Source organism: Ahaetulla prasina, chromosome 7 (assembly GCF_028640845.1).
Source record: "Ahaetulla prasina isolate Xishuangbanna chromosome 7, ASM2864084v1, whole genome shotgun sequence".
Lineage (NCBI taxonomy): Eukaryota > Metazoa > Chordata > Lepidosauria > Squamata > Colubridae > Ahaetulla > Ahaetulla prasina.
In genome coordinates this window covers 47,603,327-47,622,838 of record NC_080545.1, presented here as the reverse complement: position 1 = coordinate 47,622,838, position 19,512 = coordinate 47,603,327, and the positions used below count along the sequence as shown (strand labels likewise).

Sequence of the window (19,512 nt, the reverse complement as noted above, 5' to 3'; positions counted from 1 at the left end):
ATTGCCAGCTAATTGAGTCAGTTCACGTGCCTCCCGGACTGAGGTGAGGGGAAAGAACAGAGTATTTCACTTATATAGAATTACAAGTTTAATTTACTAGTACTTACTAGCAACTTAATTGGACTACTGCAATGTGCTCTACATGGAGCTACCCTTGAAGAGTATTCAGATGCTTCAACTGTTATAGAGTGTGGTGGGCAGTCTTTGGGGCCACTGTAGTGGCTCATGTTACACCACTGTTCCATGAGCTGCACTGGTGGCTGGTTGGCTTCTGGGTGCAATTCAAGGTGTTGGTTATTACCCTGGATGGCATGGGTCCAGGTTACTTGAAGAACTATCTCACTCCAATGGGATTGGCCTACCCATCCATGCTTGCAGGGGAGGCATGCTGTACCCTGTTGATCAGGGAATTCCAGCTGGCAGGGTTTAGAAGAGGAGCCTTCTCTGCCCTGGCCCCAAAACTTTGGAATATTTTGCCCCCTGAATAAGATTGGTTCCCTCCCTCCTGACCTTCCACAAGAGCCTGAAGACCTGCAGTCACTTTGCAGTAAGGTGGATGACAAGAAAATTTAATAAATTAATATATATAATGTAAGGACTTGCCAATGTGATGAAGCAACCAGGCTAATGGTGTGTGGGTGACTGACAGAAAGTTTAGAAGGTTTAGATATTTTATATCTCATTGTATCCTACATTCTGTCAAGTTCTGTAAAGACTGGAAAAATAAACCTCAGTACACAAAAGCAGTAACCAAGTCTGTTTATCCTGATATCAGTACCAACTGACCATCTTAAATTGTTAAAGAAAGGAATCTTTGTTGGAGCCCCAACCCATGCTCCCTATCACCTTTTAATCAGCATACAGCTCCACCCCATTGCAATCACTCAATTATCCAGTTACCTTGTATCCTCCCTCCCCCTCCCCAATCCATCACAAGTCACTTCAGTTGTTCTGGACGCTCATCTGTCCTTAAAGTGATACGGGTGATAAACTCCTTCAGTGCATCACCTGCATCATCTAGCATGCAGCTGGGAAGTCGAAATAAGAGGCATGCCTCAGGGCTGACAACCCAGGTGATAAGGCACACAGTAAGGGTCAGCGGTGGTGAAAGTGTGCAGCAGTGGAATGGCGATCCCCACACAAATGGTGGCCCCAAGTACCATCGCAGGGCTGGGGCTGACATGCAGCCCCCTCTACCACGGACATGGTGCTAAAACTTAGGAAAAATAGTGAGTGCTTTAAAATGATAGAGGCTCTGGCTTGTCTGGGTACCAATGGTAGTACTTGACAAAAAGCTGTGGGACAGTTACATCACCCTCCCAAGCCCATAAAGCCACGGACCAGGGATACCCTTTCCACAAAATGAGGTATTGTAGGATCCCCTATGCAGTCTAGTGTCTAATATTTCTTCTACCTCATATTTTAGGCCACTGTCTATGGGAGCCAGTGGTACATCTGGGACCCCTCTTATCTGGGCTGATTTTACAGGTCTCAGCAGGCTACAATGAAAAACCTAGAAGCAGTAGACCTGGAGGAGTCTGTTGCAGCAACAGAGGTGTGATGGCGGTAATTACTGCAATGGAGGATGAGGCTGCAGTGTGGGTGACCATCCTCTATGGAGAGCATGCAATGGAGCTGGGGGACCTAGGCCTTTTCCTGGGCACCCTGCAAGAATGTTTCAAGGACAGGACTGTAGCACTTCAAGCTGAAGGAGACCTTTTAGGGATTAGACAAAGGGGTCAGCCTGTTAAAGGGGTCAGCCTCTGGGACTTCCGCCGCTTGGCAGGTCAGCTGGGATGCGGGAGGGATATTATGCCAACCATCTCTTGGCCCTGGACCCCAAAACCCAGAAGCCCCATACATTTCTTGCAGGACCTCAATGGTCTGGCTATCCATAGCTGAGAAGTTGTCCTAGTTGTCCTCTGAGATTCTCCGCTCCCTCCATTGGAAAAAATGTGTGCCTGATGGCGTCAGGTCAGGACCTGCAGCAGTTGAGACCCAGGGCTCACCATGCTCTAGAGACCCCAACCACCATTTCTCAGTGACCCCACAACCTTCAGGTAACCTCTCTGATGCCTCCAACAGTCCCTGGGTCAAAGCTGACCATTCCTTTGGTCGCACATCCATCATAGCCTCTGCCCCATCCCCCGGCACACCCACAATTACCTCTGTTGCTGCAACAGACTCCTCCAGGTCTACTGCTTCTAGGCCTGGAATAGATCCCTCAGCCATCACTGTTTGAAGTGAGCTCCAACAATCTGTCAGGTTCCATAAAGATTGGAAAATAAACCTCAGTATACAAAAGCAGTAACCAAGTCTGTTTATCCTGATATCGGTACTAACTGACCATCTTAAATTGTTAAAGAAATTGTTGGATTCATCACCTTTTAATCAGCATACAGCTCCACCCCAGTGCAATCACTCAATTATCCAATTACCCTGTATCCTCCCTCTCCCTCCCCAATCCATCACAAGCCACTTCAGTTGTTCCGATGGTGATCCCCACATGAATGGCGGCCCCAAGTACTGTCACAGAGCTGGGGCTGACACATACATTAACTTTGGAAACCCAGCTTGAACAAAGAGATAGTGAACCAAATAACTATCTCAGTATGGTGTTTTAGATTATTCAAATTGTCAATCGCCAAGTTATGTATTCCCAAACAATCTATTGGAGGAAGATTTCATCATTGCCACCTCAGCCATTTCTCTTACTTGAAATAGTTTACATTGACATAAGTATTTTAGTAAATGGTTAATTAAAAAATACTGATTCTTTCAATTTCCTGACAAAATCTTCAGGAACTATTCAGTTGGCAATTGCCTAAAACACAGCAGCCTGCAATTACTGCAGGTTCAAGCCCGGCCCAAGATTGACTCAGCCTTCCATCCTTTATAAGGTAGGTAAAATGAGGACCCAGATTGTTGGGGGGGCAATAAGTTAACTTTGTAAATATACAAATAGAATGAGACTATTGCCTTATACACTGTAAGCCGCCCTGAGTCTTCGGAGAAGGGCGGGATATAAATGTAAATTTAAAAAAAACAAAAACCCAAGGTCATGATGGCTGAGGAAGATGGAAGGCAGAAGAGAAGACTCAGTTGAGCGGAGACTATGTGTTTGGTAAAAATCAAATTATTATACCTTTATTCTCCTCATTCTCCACTGGTGCTCCATATCATTACCTATTAATACAGTCTTCCACAAATACAGTACATTCAAAACTGGTGCCTTAAACTCCCACATGGATAGCATTTATTAACTGGGATAAATCTGTAATTATTTTTATTTACAGTGCAAAGCATATACAATAATTCTAAGTAACAGGGATTAAAGGAAATGTCTCTATAGACAATTGCAGAGGGCAAGGAAAGACCAATGACATGAGGCCATGATATAAACCAGGGGTCCCCAACACCACTGAACCACGGCATGCCAGAAACCGGGCCAAGCAAACAAGCGAAGCCCCATCTACGAAATGCAGGCAGCATGTGAAACCATGTCTTCCTCTAGTCCATGAGAAACCTCTCTCCACAGAACCAGATTGGGCGCCACCGATGAAAACCATAAATTTCATTCTTACGCCTGACATCAGGATTTACATATGAAATGTCAGGGTTTGGCCTGCAGATACATTTTGTCACTGCTATTTATACTCAACACCTAATCAATTGTCTTTCAACCATCTGAGATCTACCAATACTGATACATTAGGCCTACTTTGTGACTACAATAAAAAGTGAACGCATTACTCCACCATGCATCCTAAACTAGAAGTGCGAATTAACTCTGTCAAAAACAAATAGCTTTAAGAAAAATAAGAGAAGCAAGGAAGATGGCAGGTTTGAAATGTATGTTAAGAAAAGTGAATTAGCAAGGTTCTACTTCATGGGCCATTTCCTAGCTTGAATTCAATCTGACGAAATAAGAGACCAGCAGAATTGCATCTTTTGTATGTACTGGACAAAAAGTAAAACAGTTGTAAAGAAGCTATTCTGTTTTACTTATACGAAGCATTAATTAAAAAAAAAACCAATTTTGTATCTTGCTCAACAGATCAGAACAGTGGAGTGAATTATTTATAAACGTATTAATTTTGTAATTCAAAATGGACTTTCTTATATAGAAGAATCTTCATTTAGCAAGAATGCATTAGATTATAAGATTTCAAAGACACATCCATAACCACCTGTTTTATTTTTACTCAGTTCTTTAGTTCACGTAATGTATGCATTAGTACTAAAGAAATATTTAGCAACTATATTTTAGTAAATCCATAAGGAAGTCTTCAACTCTTAACAATTCTAAATTTTAGAATATCTAAAATAGCCTTTGTGTTAGACAATATCTAACACAAAGGCTAAATTAAAAATACAAACTAATCTGTATATCTTCCAAAATATATCAGGAAAAATTAATAAATATGAAATCCAGGATGCATCCAAAAGTAAAACAGTTGTAAAGAAGCTATTCTGTTTTACTTATACGAAGCATTAATTAAAAATACAAACTAATCTGTATATCTTCCAAAATATATCAGGAAAAATTAATAAATATGAAATCCAGGATGCATCCAAAAGTAAAACCATTATAACAGTGATTTCAATTGCCACTTCCATTTCACATGGAAAATAATCTGATAGTATCAAATTTAGCAGTGAGAGAGTTCAACAAAGAAATCTGAGGGCAAGTGATCAATAAAAACAACAATAAAAAGCTTTGCATGCAGTTTCTTTGATAAAGAGTAGAGCCAGTGTGGTATAATGCAGTGATCCCCAATCCCCAATCTGTGGACCACTACTAGTCTGTGGCCTGTTAAGATCTAGGCTGCGCAAATGGCAGGCAAGCAGCTTAGTTCTTCTATGAAACAATGTAAACAGCATGATACAGTAATCCTGAAATGCAATTCTGACTTCTGTTTACTTCCTTTTTTTTCAATCACTGGTCAAATTCAACAAGGCATTTTGAACACATCATCTTTTCTGATACCTATCCTTTTCCTAAGAGTTTTGGAAGGGGACAGGAAACCAAAAGTGTAAACTATATGCAACTTTCACTATAAAATGGCACTAAAGAAAAAGATTAAATCCTTCCCATCCAGCTTTCATTTTAACATGTCAGAGGCACTGCCCATTCAGTTACATTTGGGGAGGGTAGAAAGGGTGATCCTTCCTGTGGGGTACATGGTTTGACTCATAGAACTGCACTTAAAAGTTGAAAAGCCTTGAACTTTTTATTTATTTTCAATGAGGAGCTCAGGAATTCAAAGAATCACCCTGTATTTTAATGGAAATATAATAGCTTTACTTTAAATAGCCACCTGGTCCTTACAATCAGTTGAAGGAAGTAAGATAAAACCTGGCAGATTCCATGAGCAATAAAATGGCCCACTAAATATTAACTAAGAATATAGGAACTATTTAGCTGTTGTTTCTAATTCAATTTCATTCCTCAGCTATGGTGTATGGATGCATAGAAAGGTTGCTAAACATTTTTCTTAAGTAGAAAAACAATATACTATACTGTATATTACTATAATACTATATTATCAATAATCCCTAGATACTAATCTCATTTTGCAGCTATTGATGTGATTGACTACAATTCCAGAATTATAGAAGGGCACCTAGCTGTAGAAAACAATGCTAATATTTCCAAAATTTTCTAAATTGTTCTGATTAACATGCTTAGTTATTTAATTTAGATCTAATTTTATATTAACTCTAAAATTCAAGATCATACAAGTTGAGCATTGTGAACAATTGTTTCATTAGAACCTATTTTTATTATTACTTCCTAAACAATGAAATGTTTCTTTATCTGAAGTCTGAAATTTAGCCTATTATTACATTATATACCGCTTATAATCATTTAAACTTATGGTGATATACATTCTTACCTTTGTGCTCTTTCCTAATATTTATACGTGCCAATGCTATGCTAATGAAGTATACATAAAACAAAATCTTATACCCCACTCCACCCCATGATTCCTACTTAAAACATGTAATTCCTGAACAGGCAGAGGAGTGCTTTGAAGTTTGAATGATAAAAATGTACAATATATGTATACAAGACTTGCCAGTTTTTTGCATAAAAAATACTTGCATGCAGTTTCTTTGATAAAGAGTAGAGCCAGTGTGGTATAATGCAGTGATCCCCAATCCCCAATCTGTGGACCACTACTAGTCTGTGGCCTGTTAAGATCTAGGCTGCGCAAATGGCAGGCAAGCAGCTTAGTTCTTCTATGAAACAATGTAAACAGCATGATACAGTAATCCTGAAATGCAATTCTGACTTCTGTTTTACTTCCTTTTTTCAATCACTGGTCAAATTCAACAAGGCATTTTGAACACATCATCTTTTCTGATACCTATCCTTTTCCTAAGAGTTTTGGAAGGGGACAGGAAACCAAAAGTGTAAACTATATGCAACTTTCACTATAAAATGGCACTAAAGAAAAAGATTAAATCCTTCCCATCCAGCTTTCATTTTAACATGTCAGAGGCACTGCCCATTCAGTTACATTTGGGGAGGGTAGAAAGGGTGATCCTTCCTGTGGGGTACATGGTTTGACTCATAGAACTGCACTTAAAAGTTGAAAAGCCTTGAACTTTTTATTTATTTTCAATGAGGAGCTCAGGAATTCAAAGAATCACCCTGTATTTTAATGGAAATATAATAGCTTTACTTTAAATAGCCACCTGGTCCTTACAATCAGTTGAAGGAAGTAAGATAAAACCTGGCAGATTCCATGAGCAATAAAATGGCCCACTAAATATTAACTAAGAATATAGGAACTATTTAGCTGTTGTTTCTAATTCAATTTCATTCCTCAGCTATGGTGTATGGATGCATAGAAAGGTTGCTAAACATTTTTCTTAAGTAGAAAAACAATATACTATACTGTATATTACTATAATACTATATTATCAATAATCCTAGATACTAATCTCATTATAGGTTGAGAGATGGAGTGTCTGTAGTAAAACCAATATGTTCAAGTGGAGGCTCTTAGCACAGGGGTCTCCAAGCTTTGCTGGCTGAGGGACTCTGGGAGTTGAAGTCCACAAATCTTAAAGGGACCAAGGTTGGAGATCCCTGTCTTAGCAGGTAACAACATGCTTTGTGAATGTGGAAATATACGGAGCCCAGCCCATTTTATTTTTATTTATTTATTTATCAAATTTTTATACCGCCCTTCTCCCAAAGGACTCAGGGCGGTGTACAGCCAAAGATAAAACACAGAATATGTACAATTAAAACCAAATTAAAAAATAGCAAATTACAAAAAAAGGCTGATAATCAAAATTTAAATTTAAATTTTTTAAAAAAATATTAATAAAACCCCAATTTAAAATCAACTATTATGCCAGTCCCACTTGAATGAATAAGTATGTTTTTAGCTCACGACGGAAGGTCCGAAGATCGGGCACTTGACATAGGCCAGGGGGAAGTTCATTCCAGAGCGTTGATGCTCCCACAGAGAAGGCCCTACTCCTGGGGGCCGCCAGCCGACACTGTTTGGTGGACGGCACCCTGAGGAGACCCTCTCTATGAGAGCGTACGGGTTGGTGGGAGGCATAGGGTAACAGCAGGCGGTCTCGTAAGTACCCGGGTCCTAAGCCATGGAGCGCTTTAAAGGTGGTAACCAAAATCTTGAAGCGCACCCGAAAGACCACAGGAAGCCAGTGCAGACTACGGAGCAGTGGTGTTACGTGAGAGCCACGAGTGGCTCCCATTACTACTTGCGCAGCCGCATTCTGGACTAACTGCAGCCTCCGGGTGCACCTCAAGGGCAGCCCCATGTAGAGAGCATTGCAGTAATCCAACCGAGACGTAACCAGAGCATGAGTGACTGTGCATAAGGCATCCCGGTCAAGGAAGGGACGCAACTGGCGCACCAAGCGAACTTGGTAAAAGGCCCTCCTGGAGACGGCCGCCAGATGTTCATCAAAGGACAGCCAACCATCCAGGAGGACGCCCAAGTTGCGAACCACCTCCTTTGGGGCCACTAACTCGCCCCCAACAGTCAGCTGCGGATGCCGCTCCGTCTTGGAGGGATTGAGCTTGAGTCTGTTTCTCCCCATCCAGACCTGTACATCTGCTGATACATCAGCTTCTACCAGAAACATGTACCAATAATAACTTATTTTTGGCCAGCGAGAAAGCCAGGATGGTGGTTTCATTCTGGCAGTTTAAAGTTTGATCTAGACATGGAAGAAATAATTATCATGGTCATGGGGGATTTCAACTTGCCATCAGCCGGTGTGTCGTCAACGGCGGCTCGGGAGTTCATGGCCTCCATGACGGCCATGGACCTGACCCAATTAATTGACGGCCCTACCGACGTCGGGGGAAGCACGCTGGATCTGATTTTTGTCTCTGGACAGCGGTTGAGTGATCTGGAAGTACGAGAATTAGTCACTGAATCTGTGTCATGGTCAGACCACTCTCTCCTTCGTCTGGACTTTCGGACCGCCGCTCAACACCGCAGGGAGACGGAGCCAATGCGTTGGTTCCGTCCCAGGCGACTGATGGACCCGGAGAGATTCCTGATGGAGCTTGGGCTGCTCCCTGGCGATCTGGCCCATGGCTCGGCTGAGGAGCTTGTTGCGGCCTGGGAACAGGCCGCGGTGGGCGCTTTGGACCGTGTCGTGCCTTTGCGGCTTCTGACCCGGCGAAGGTCTCAACCAGCTCCTTGGTTTTCTGAGGAGCTGAGGGAGATGAAACGCCGGAGAAGACGCCTAGAGAGCGCGTGGAGGTCCAGCCGTTCTGAAGCTGACCGAACAGTAGTTAGGTCTTTTACTCAGACCTATCTAGTGGCATTGAGGGAGGCCAAGCGGGCCTATGTCTCTACCCTCATTGCGTCAGCAGAGAACCGCCCAGCCGCCCTGTTTAGGGTGACTCGCTCCCTCCTTAACCAGGAGGGCTGCGATGACCCCTTACAGGGTTGTGCTGAGGATTTCAGCAGGTATCTGTTTGACAAAATCGCTCAGCTTCGGGACGGTCTGGACCAAAACTGGGTAGTTTCGGGCGAGGTGACGGAGGCTAGTCTTGTTGAGACCATCTGGGAGGAGTTTGACCCTGTGGCTCCCGAGGACATGGACAGGTTGCTGGGGCGGCTGAATGCCACCACATGTTTATTGGACCCGTGTCCCTCCTGGTTGGTGCTGGCCACCCGGGAGGTTACACGAGGCTGGCTCCAGGGGATTGTTAACGCTTCTCTGAGGGAGGGTGTTGTTCCCACCACCTTGAAAGAGGCGGTGGTGAGACCCCTCCTCAAGAAGCCTTCCCTGGACCCAGCTGTTTTGAGTAACTATCGTCCAGTCTCCAACCTTCGCTTTGTGGCGAAGGTTGTTGAGAGTGTGGTGGCACACCAGTTACCCCAGTACCTGGATGAATCTGTCTATCTAGACCTGTTCCAGTCCAGTTTCCGACCCGGGTACAGCATGGAGACAGCTTTGGTCGCATTGGTGGATGACCTCTGAGGGCCCGGATAGGGGTTATTCCTCTGCCCTGGTTCTCCTTGATCTCTCAGCGCTTTTGATACCATCGACCATGGTATCCTGCTGCGGCGGTTGGGGATTGGGTGGGAGGCACCGTGTTTCGTGGTTCTCATCCTATCTCTCCGACCGATCGCAGACGGTGTTGGCAGGGGGCAGAGGTCACCTCGAGGCACCTCCTTTGTGGGGTGCCACAGGGTCGGTTCTCTCGCCTCCTGTTCAACATCTACATGAAGCCGCTGGGCGAGGTCATCAGTGGTTTTGGGGTGAGTTATCAACTGTACGCGGATGACACCCAGCTGTACATTTCCACCCCTGACCACCCCAATGTAGCTGTTGAAGTGTTGTCTCGTGTGTGGAGGCCGACGGGTCTGGATGGGGAGAAACAGGCTCAAGCTCAACCTCCAAGACTGAGTGGCTGTGGATGCCGGCATCCCACAAATTTTCTGCAACATATTCAAATGAATTTTATTTTCATTCTATTTATGCATATATGTAGCCAATAAAAGCAGTCTAAGGGACATTAAATGTGCGCACATACAAAAAAACCCTTACTGACATATTGAGGATGGTTTCAGAAAAAAAGCCATAGAATGACTTTCGTCTATCTAACTGCAGCATATCTGTTAACCATAGGATATTACTACACAAGTTAAATAATACCACTGGAGGTAATAAGCTTACCAGGGCCATTGACAGCTTCCTCCAGAACCAGAATTTTATGTGACATTGAATGGTAAGAACACTCAAGCAGTCCCTGACAACACACGTCTATTCATCTATGTGGACAATACAGCAGTGGCCACACAAGGATCAGCTTTTGATGAGGTAGCAGGAAACTTATGGTAGCATTTGAAGAATTAGGATGATATGACACCATCAACAATTTAAACCCCAACCCAAAGAAGACCAAGTGTGCGCTTTCTACCTCCAAAATCAAGATGCAAAGAAAGAGTTGGATGTTATGTGGCAAGGAAACCAACTACAACACTGTCCAACATTGAAGCATCTTGGTGTGATACTTGACAGGATGCTGCCTTTTAAATACATTGCCTAAACACTAAAGCTAAAGTTAGCTCGAGCAATATCATCCAGAAGTTGATAAATTACACATAGGAAGCTCAACCATCTAGTTTGCACACATCAGCTTTGGCTTTTAGTGTCTCCGCAGCAGAGTATGCTGCTCCAGTATGGCGTGCATCTGCACACGTGAAACAAGTTGATATCTCCGTCAATGAAACAGTACACTTAGTGACAGGATGTCTCAAACCTACAACAATTGAGAAAATATATCTCACTCTCACTGGCCTCACCAAAGATCAGGAGAGCAGTTGCAGCAGATTCTGAGAGAACTAAGCAAGAGAATGACCCTCAGCATCTTCTGAATGGATATATGCTCCAGCCCACCAACTCAGATCTAGAAACAATATTATGGCAAGAAAAACATTCTTGAGGGGATACAAGAAGAAAATTGAATTAAAAGATGGAGGAAGGAAACTGTCAAGCAAGGAATAACATTAAAGGATGATATGGCTGAAGAAACTAATCTCCCTTATAGGTTGAGAGATGGAGTGTCTGTAGTAAAACCAATATGTTCAAGTGGAGGCTCTTAGCACAGGGGTCTCCAAGCTTTGCTGGCTGAGGGACTCTGGGAGTTGAAGTCCACAAATCTTAAAGGGACCAAGGTTGGAGATCCCTGTCTTAGCAGGTAACAACATGCTTTGTGAATGTGGAAATATACGGAGCCCAGCCCATTTTATTTTTATTTATTTATTTATCAAATTTTTATACCGCCCTTCTCCCAAAGGACTCAGGGCGGTGTACAGCCAAAGATAAAACACAGAATATGTACAATTAAAACCAAATTAAAAAATAGCAAATTACAAAAAAAGGCTGATAATCAAAATTTAAATTTAATTTTTTTTAAAAAATATTAATAAAACCCCAATTTAAAATCAACTATTATGCCAGTCCCACTTGAATGAATAAGTATGTTTTTAGCTCACGACGGAAGGTCCGAAGATCAGGCACTTGACATAGGCCAGGGGGAAGTTCATTCCAGAACGTTGATGCTCCCACAGAGAAGGCCCTACTCCTGGGGGCCGCCAGCCGACACTGTTTGGTGGACGGCACCCTGAGGAGACCCTCTCTATGAGAGCGTACGGGTTGGTGGGAGGCATAGGGTAACAGCAGGCGGTCTCGTAAGTACCCGGGTCCTAAGCCATGGAGCGCTTTAAAGGTGGTAACCAAAATCTTGAAGCGCACCCGAAAGACCACAGGAAGCCAGTGCAGACTACGGAGCAGTGGTGTTACGTGAGAGCCACGAGTGGCTCCCATTACTACTTGCGCAGCCGCATTCTGGACTAACTGCAGCCTCCGGGTGCACCTCAAGGGCAGCCCCATGTAGAGAGCATTGCAGTAATCCAACCGAGACGTAACCAGAGCATGAGTGACTGTGCATAAGGCATCCCGGTCAAGGAAGGGACGCAACTGGCGCACCAAGCGAACTTGGTAAAAGGCCCTCCTGGAGACGGCCGCCAGATGTTCATCAAAGGACAGCCAACCATCCAGGAGGACGCCCAAGTTGCGAACCACCTCCTTCCTCTCCCGCCTTACCCATGCTGTGCGAGCCCGGCTGGGCTGCAACACCGCCGCCGCCGCTCCTTCCTCAGCCTCCCGGGCCTTGCGCTCTAGCAGCCGCCAAGCTCAGGCCGGACTCGGCAGCTCCCCATCAGCACTCGCACGGCGCGATTCGGGCAGGAGGAGTCGGGCTCGCTCCGTGGCCGCCTCCGCCGCCGCCGCCGCCGCCGCCACCGCCACGGAGCGAGCCCGACTCCTCCTGCCCGAATCGCGCCGTGCGAGTGCTGATGGGGAGCTGCCGAGTCCGGCCTGAGCTTGGCGGCTGCTAGAGCGCGAGCCCCGGGAGGCTGAGGAAGGAGCGGCGGCGGCGGGGTTGCAGCCCAGCCGGGCTCGCACAGCATGGGTAAGGCGGGAGAGGAAGGAGCCTTCGCTCCATTACTCCGATGGAATGACCTTTTCTTCTGGCCTTTGGGGTGGCTCTCGCGGCGGCGAGCTCGCGCGGTCGGGGAAACCCTCCCTCCCTCAGCCGAGAAGGACTGCACCGCCAGGGCTTCCCCGCGCCAATGCATAGCCTGGCGGGAGTTACTGCGGCTCACCCGGCTCCCGCCCCAACTGGTGGTGTCGGGGCAGCCGCTGCCGCTTTCTAGCAAAAAGGTCGCTCGCCCAAAACTCCTCGCCTTCTCCTGGGAAGGGCTGGATGGCTAGCCGGGAAGGGTTGAATAAGCCAACCTCCCTCCCTCCCTCCCTCCTCTCCCCATAGCGAAAGAGCGTTTTCCCGTTGGAAGAGAGAGAGAGAGAGAGAAAGGAGGGGCCGTTCCTCCCCTTCTTTCATTCTTTCTTCTCCCTCCGTGCTTCAGAAGCTGGGTGTGTGCGCGCCTGTGTGCCCAGTCCCCTTCTCTTCCGCGGCGCTGGAAGAGAGAGAGAGAAAGGAGGGGCCGTTCCTCCCCTTCTTTCATTCTTTCTTCTCCCCCCGTGCTTCACCGTGCTGGGCGACCTGGAGCAGCTGCTCTTCAGCCAGATGCTCGGTGAGTCAGCCCGTCCCCTTCCTTCCCGTGGGGGTCTGCCTTGCTGGTGAAGGTTATTGGGGCTTTTGAGCAAGGGAGGAGGAACGCGAGCACCGCCTTTCGCGCTGGCATTCCGGGATTTCCCTTTGTTTAGAGCTGGGAATCCTCCTTCCCCCTTTTGCACTCCCTCCCTCCCTCCCTCTCTCTCTCTCTCTCTCTCTCTCACACACACACACACACACACAGACTTCTAAAGTCGATTGGCACAATGCTAAGCAAACACAGCAGTGGGTCAAGGGTGAAGGGCTAGGAACCTGGCAGGTGAAAGGTTGAGCGACATGAAAGGCAAAGACCACAATTGTTTAAAGAAAGAAGCTTTAGCAGGGAGGGGGGGATGGGAGGGTGTTTTAAGTTTTGGCAAACAGCCAGGCCAACTGTATTGGAGAAGGTCACACAACTGGCCTTAACATTTTAGCTGCTGTCTTTTTCCTCACACTTGGGTTTAATGATATTAGAGATCCTTATTGCCCTGCCAAAAAAAAAAAAAGAGCCACCCCAACGTCTATGAAAATTAACCTTCTCTGCCAAGAGACACTGTGCAGGGTATTTTCACTATTGGTGTGCATACAGGCTTAGATTTGTGCTGGGTTCTTAGTGCTTAGAGCACTGACCTTCAGAGGCACCCTGGTCCCTTGGAAGCTAAAGGAGGACTCATTTTCATGCTTGCAGTTGTATTGTCAATTTCTGTGAGACAATGTTGTTGAAGTAACTCACTCACTCATTCATTCATTCATTCATTCCTTGTGTGTCCAATCACACTTAGCCAATAAAAATTCTATTCTATTCTATTCTATTCATTCATTCATTCATTTTATTTTGTCAAATACATATTAAATAATTATATAAATATAAGCATGAATTGAATACATAAAAGGAATACAACTAAAGGGAACATTAGGACAGGGACGGTAGGCACGCTGGTGCTCTTATGCACGCCTTACAGACCTCTTAGGAATGGGGTGAGGTCAATACTAGATAGTCTTTGGTTAAGGCTTTGGGGATTTTGGGAAGAGACCAGAGTCAGGTAGCACATTCAGGCATTAACAACTCTGTTACTGAAGTCACATTTTCTGCAATCTAGATTGAGAGGTTCACTTTAAGTTTGAATCTATTGTGTTCTCGTGTATTGTTGTGGTTGAAGCTGAAGTAGTCATTGATAGGAAGTACATTGTAGCAGATAATTTTATGAGCTATGCTCAGGTCATACCAAAGGCGGCGTAGTTCTAAATTTTCTAAAGCTGGGAATCCTCCTTCCCCCTTTTGCACTTTTATTGTTTTTCGTTCAAATAAATATTCATGTTATTTTACTTGGCTCTATCTTTATTTTTTACATTGACCAGTAGCTGCCTCATTTCCCACCCTCGGCTTATACTCGAGTCAATAGTTTTTCCCAGTTTTTTGTGGTAAAATTAGGTGCCTCGGCTTATATTCGGATCGGCTTATACTCGAGTATATACGGTAAGTTTTTTAAATAGTGTTTTTATTGAAATGTATTGTATTATTTTATCTGCCTGTTCACCGCCCTGAGTCCTTCGGGAGAAGGGCGGTATAAAAATTAAATTATATTATTATTATTATTATTATTATTATTATTATTATTATTATTATTATTATTATTATTATTATTATTATTATTATTATTATTATCAAAGTGACATTTTACCAAACAGAATAAAATGTGCTTTTTTCCTGAAAAAGCTTGCTACTGTCCTAGCTGAACCTTTGTGAACAATTTTTGAAGTATCATTTCGAATTAGTTCCCTGCCTGATCTATGGTGACCAACTATAGTTATACCAAGTTTTAAAAAGGGTGACCCTAGTTCAGTTGAAAATTATAGACCAATTTCTTTGTATTATGTTACATGCAAAGTTATGGAATCAATTATAAATCAATCCATTGTTCACCACTTAGAGACAAATAATTTGCTATCCAACAAACAGTTTGGCTTTAGGAAAAACTCATCCTGTAATTTATAACTTTTGCACTATAAAAACATCTGGACTACATGTCTTGATCAAGATAAAGCTGCTGATGCAATTTAAATAGATTTTTGTAAGGCTTTTGATTCAGTAGTACACGATAAACTGCTGTTGAAATTAAACTCTCACGGCATTTCTGGACCTTTGCACAAGTGGATTGCTGCTTTCCTGTCTAATCGACTGCAGAAAGTCAAAATAGGGAACATACTGTCTAATCCTGCATCAGTTAACAGTGGTGTTCCGCAAGGCAATGTTTTAGGTTCCATGCTGTTTTTGCTCTATATCAACGATTTATGTGATCAACTTAAAAGCAATTGCGTTCTTTTTGTCAATGACGTAAAATTACTCAATTCTACTGATAATTCTGTTGTTTTGCAAAGTGATCTCGACTATGTATCTGAATGGTCATTTACTTGGCAACTTCAAATTTCGATTAATAAATGCTCTGCCTTACATATTGGTAAACGTAATCAGAATATCAAGTATAAGCTAGGTGGCATTGATCTAGAAGACAACCTTCACTTTGTTAAGGACCTAGGTATACTTATCTCTGATGATTTATGTTCCAAAGCTCACTGTAACAGCGTTGCTAAAAAAGCATTAAGAGTTGTAAACTTAATTTTGCGAAACTTTTTTTCTGGAAACATTGTATTGCTAATTAGAGCTTATAAAAAATATGCTAGACCAATTTTAGAGTATTGTTCAACTGTTTGGAATCCCCACCACATGGAATCCCCACCAGGGGGCAAAGGTTTTCATGAATATGAGAACATGGAAAACAGAAGCCAAGACACATAGGGGCCATTAAAGGCCCCATTAGAGAAGGAGATGCTAGCATCCTTATGTGATTATCCTATGATACCTTTAGCACCACATCAAGAAATTGAGAGAGGACCATGTCAGTGTCATCAGCTCAAAGCCGAATGGAGCACAACTGAATAACCCCCTGCTCTACGCCTAGAGAAGAGGCATCAGAATGGCAAGCCTTGTTAGCTGGGGCTAAATCCTCTTACTCTGAACAATTTTACCAGGAGTCGACACAGAATTTAGATGGGGCACCCCTCCTTTTAGAGAAGGCCAGTTTTGTGCGTGATGACATCTCAAGCCATTGCAACAACCATACAACTTCCCTCTGTATAAATCAAATTTCCTGATGAGCTGCAAAAGAGGATCCCCCCTCCAACATAACCTGGAATATAGCGGGTTGGACTGTTTCATCAAAAGACCAACTTTTTTTTGACCATATATCACAATTTGACATTCTCTTCTTACAGGAAACCTGGGCCTCCACAGACATATAGTTAGATGGGTATTGGGTTAACTCTATCCCAGCTGTCCCAAGTAAGGTGGGTGGGAGAGCTAAAGTAGGTATTGTGACATTAGTGAATACATCCTTGCAATTTAAATGTGTATCACTGCCACCTTTGCAGCCATGGGTTGTGATTACCTTACTCTTATTTAAACAGGTGGAGATTTTGCTTTTTAATATCTACATTTCCTCACTCAATAAGAATAATTTGATCAACAAGATTTGGGACAGCATAGAAGATTTTATCCTGGGCTGCTTAGATAAATACCCTATAGCAGCAATAATTATTGGGGGGGGGACTTAAACGCTAGGATGGGCCCAAACAATCAAGCATTATTTAATCAATTTAAAATCCATTATGATGAGAATGTACCAGGAGAATCCCTGCATTCCAGACAATTTAAAGACACTAAGGCAAATCGAGCAGGTCTGTGTGTAAGACAGATAACTGTATGCTTGGACCTTTGTATCCTGAACAGTTCCACTTGGGGTGACTACCTAGCAAACTATACTTATTGTGGAGCAGGAAGAAAATCCACAGTTGATTACTGGATAATATAATACGACCTCCTGAAGTTCTTGCAGAAGATGGAAGTAGACTTGCGTCTGGAAAACGATCACGATTCACTTATCCTTACTCTTACATTACACCAAAAATTACTAAGGGCTGGCTCAATATACTTACCCAGGTTAGAGAGCCACAATACCCAGGTAAAAATTAAATGGACCAAGAAAAATGCAAAGGAAGTTACTAAATGGATGTTAGTTCCAGAAACCATAGAATTACATACATCTCTACTAAGAAATAAGTTTGAAGGACCATACTTAGAGGAGTTTGAAACTTTAATTTCAAATTTGAAATCAGTTCTCACTAACAGAATACTAGCTCACTCCAAAAAGCTGGTTTTAAAGAACAAAAAATGGTTTGTTAGAGATTGTGTGCAAAATACAAGGGCCGGTTTAGCTCACGCTGGTAAAGCCTGTTATTAAGAACACAGTAGCCTGCAATTACTGCAGGTTCGAGCCCGGCCCAAGGTTGACTCAGCCTTCCATCCTTTATAAGGTAGGTAAAATGAGGACCCAGATTGTTGGGGGGGCAATAAGTTGACTTTGTAAAAATATACAAATAGAATGAGACTATTGCCTTATACACTGTAAGCCGCCCTGAGTCTTCGGAGAAGGGCGGGGTATAAATGTAAACAAAAAAAACAAAAAAAATTAAAAAGGATATATAATAAGGAGTACAGAAGAAGTAAAAATGACCCTTCTGAGGATCACACTCACTTCTTAAAACAGTTGAAGGCACAAAATAAGACCCTCCTAAAAGAAAAGAAAAGTGCGGCTTTGAAGGAGTCTTGGCAGAAATTAATTACATCAGTCAGGACAAAAACTACATCCCTTTTTTGGTACATCAGCAGAGGATTGGGATAATCCCCCTTACCACAACTAATTCAGGCCTGATATTCTCTAAAACAGTATTTTAGAGAGTTACATACAGACCCAACTATGTAACTAAGGAGAACCAAATTAGTTTGGACCAAACTTCTTACTGGACCCCTTACACCAAAAGAGATATCCTGGTTGAGTGGAGCGCTTAAGGCTAATGAAGTACCTGGTGCTGATAATGTCCTCCCAGAAATAATCAAAAAGAACACCAGTTGGTGGGCCCCACTTTTAGCATTTCTGTTTACATTTATAGATAAAACGGGCTGTATGCCAAGAGATTGAGGATTAGCAATTATTATACCAATCTATAAAAAGGGTAATAGAAATGATCCAGGCAATTATAGACCCATTAGTCTTCTGAGTGCTATTAGTAAATTGTATGCCAAACACCTAAACTATAAACTTCAGGATTGGCTAATTTCAGGGGGGATAATCAAAGATGAACAAGCCGGTTTTAGAGAAGGAAGAACTATAGTGGGTCATATCCTGATATTTCGCCATCTGGTGCAAAAATATACGTATAAAAAAAATCCTCTCTCTACGTGGCCTTCCTTGATTTTAAGCAGGCCTTTTATTCAATATCCAGGAACATCCCATGGAAGAAATTAAAATGCACTAAAATCGATAAATGCCTCATTTTCCTCATACAAAAATTGTATGCCAATTCCACCTTGAAAGTGAGGTGTAATCCTCAAGGGACTTTAACCAGCCCAGTAAGGGTTCAAAAAGGTACGGCAGGGCTGCATCCTGTCCCTCTCCCTTTTTAACTTCTATATTAAACCCCTGATCGATCTCTTACAGAACCCTGATCTACATCCTCCTAACATAGCACAACGCAACATCCTGATTCTCCTATATGCCGACGATACTGCTATTATTTCACAAACTCCCATAGGACTGAAGAGAGCAAATAAAGCAACACTTGGGTTTTATAGGTAGATAGAACAAGTTAACTTTGATAAATCAAAAATTTTAGTTTTTGCTAAAAGACCCAGACAATACTGCTGGAAAATTGAAGGACACGGATTGGAACAGATTAGGACATTTAGATTCCTTGGGGTGGTCTTCCACTCGCAAGGGTCATGGAAGGCCACCTGGAGCAGACATTGCAAGCTGCCAATAGGTCTTCAAATGCAATTAAACATTTATTTTATACAGACGGAGGTCAATTAATACCTGCTGCCTTAAAACTTTTTGAGGCCAAAACATTGGCATAGATTCTTTATGGGGCACAAATAGGAATCCTTGCAAAGAAAAGCTTGCTATAAACCATACAAACCAAATTACTGCGAGCCATCTTAGCTGCACCCAAAGGAACTCCAAATGCCCAGCTAAGAATTGAGATAGGTATGCCTCAAATTTAGGTAAGAGTCTGGAAGATGATGATCATTTATTGGCTAAAAATTCATTTCTTTCCACAGGGACTGTCCCCGTTAGTGCTGACAACTTCCCCTCCCCCTGGAAACAGGTGATAGATCACAAGCTGGGCTCTTATGGGCTCTCATCGGTATTCTTAATGTCTCTAGGCTTTGACAAAGCAAAGCAAGTAGTAATTGATAGAATAAAGGACATGGAGTTCCAAGAAGAACTAAACAGGTTGCCTCTCCACAGTAGGGACAGAATCAA

General features: G+C 43.2%; 1 protein-coding gene across 9 annotated transcripts in view; it reads right to left on the bottom strand.

Annotated features, from left to right (window-relative positions):
- Nucleotides 1-19,512, bottom strand: part of HMGA2 (high mobility group AT-hook 2) — a 194,093-nt gene that overhangs the window by 141,506 nt on the left and 33,075 nt on the right. For 3 of the 9 annotated variants that reach the window (XR_009155996.1, XR_009155997.1, XM_058189974.1), the window contains one exon: nt 2,167-2,258. The exons of 5 other annotated variants lie outside the window; for them this stretch is intronic. Coding sequence is in view for 2 of the 4 variants with exons in the window: in XM_058189974.1 (XP_058045957.1) it covers nt 2,232-2,258 (27 nt within the window). In the remaining 2 variants the exon portion in view is untranslated. Of the gene's footprint in view, nt 1-2,166; nt 2,259-19,512 lie in introns of those variants that run through there. One more of the 9 variants, XM_058189972.1, reaches the window with a different exon arrangement.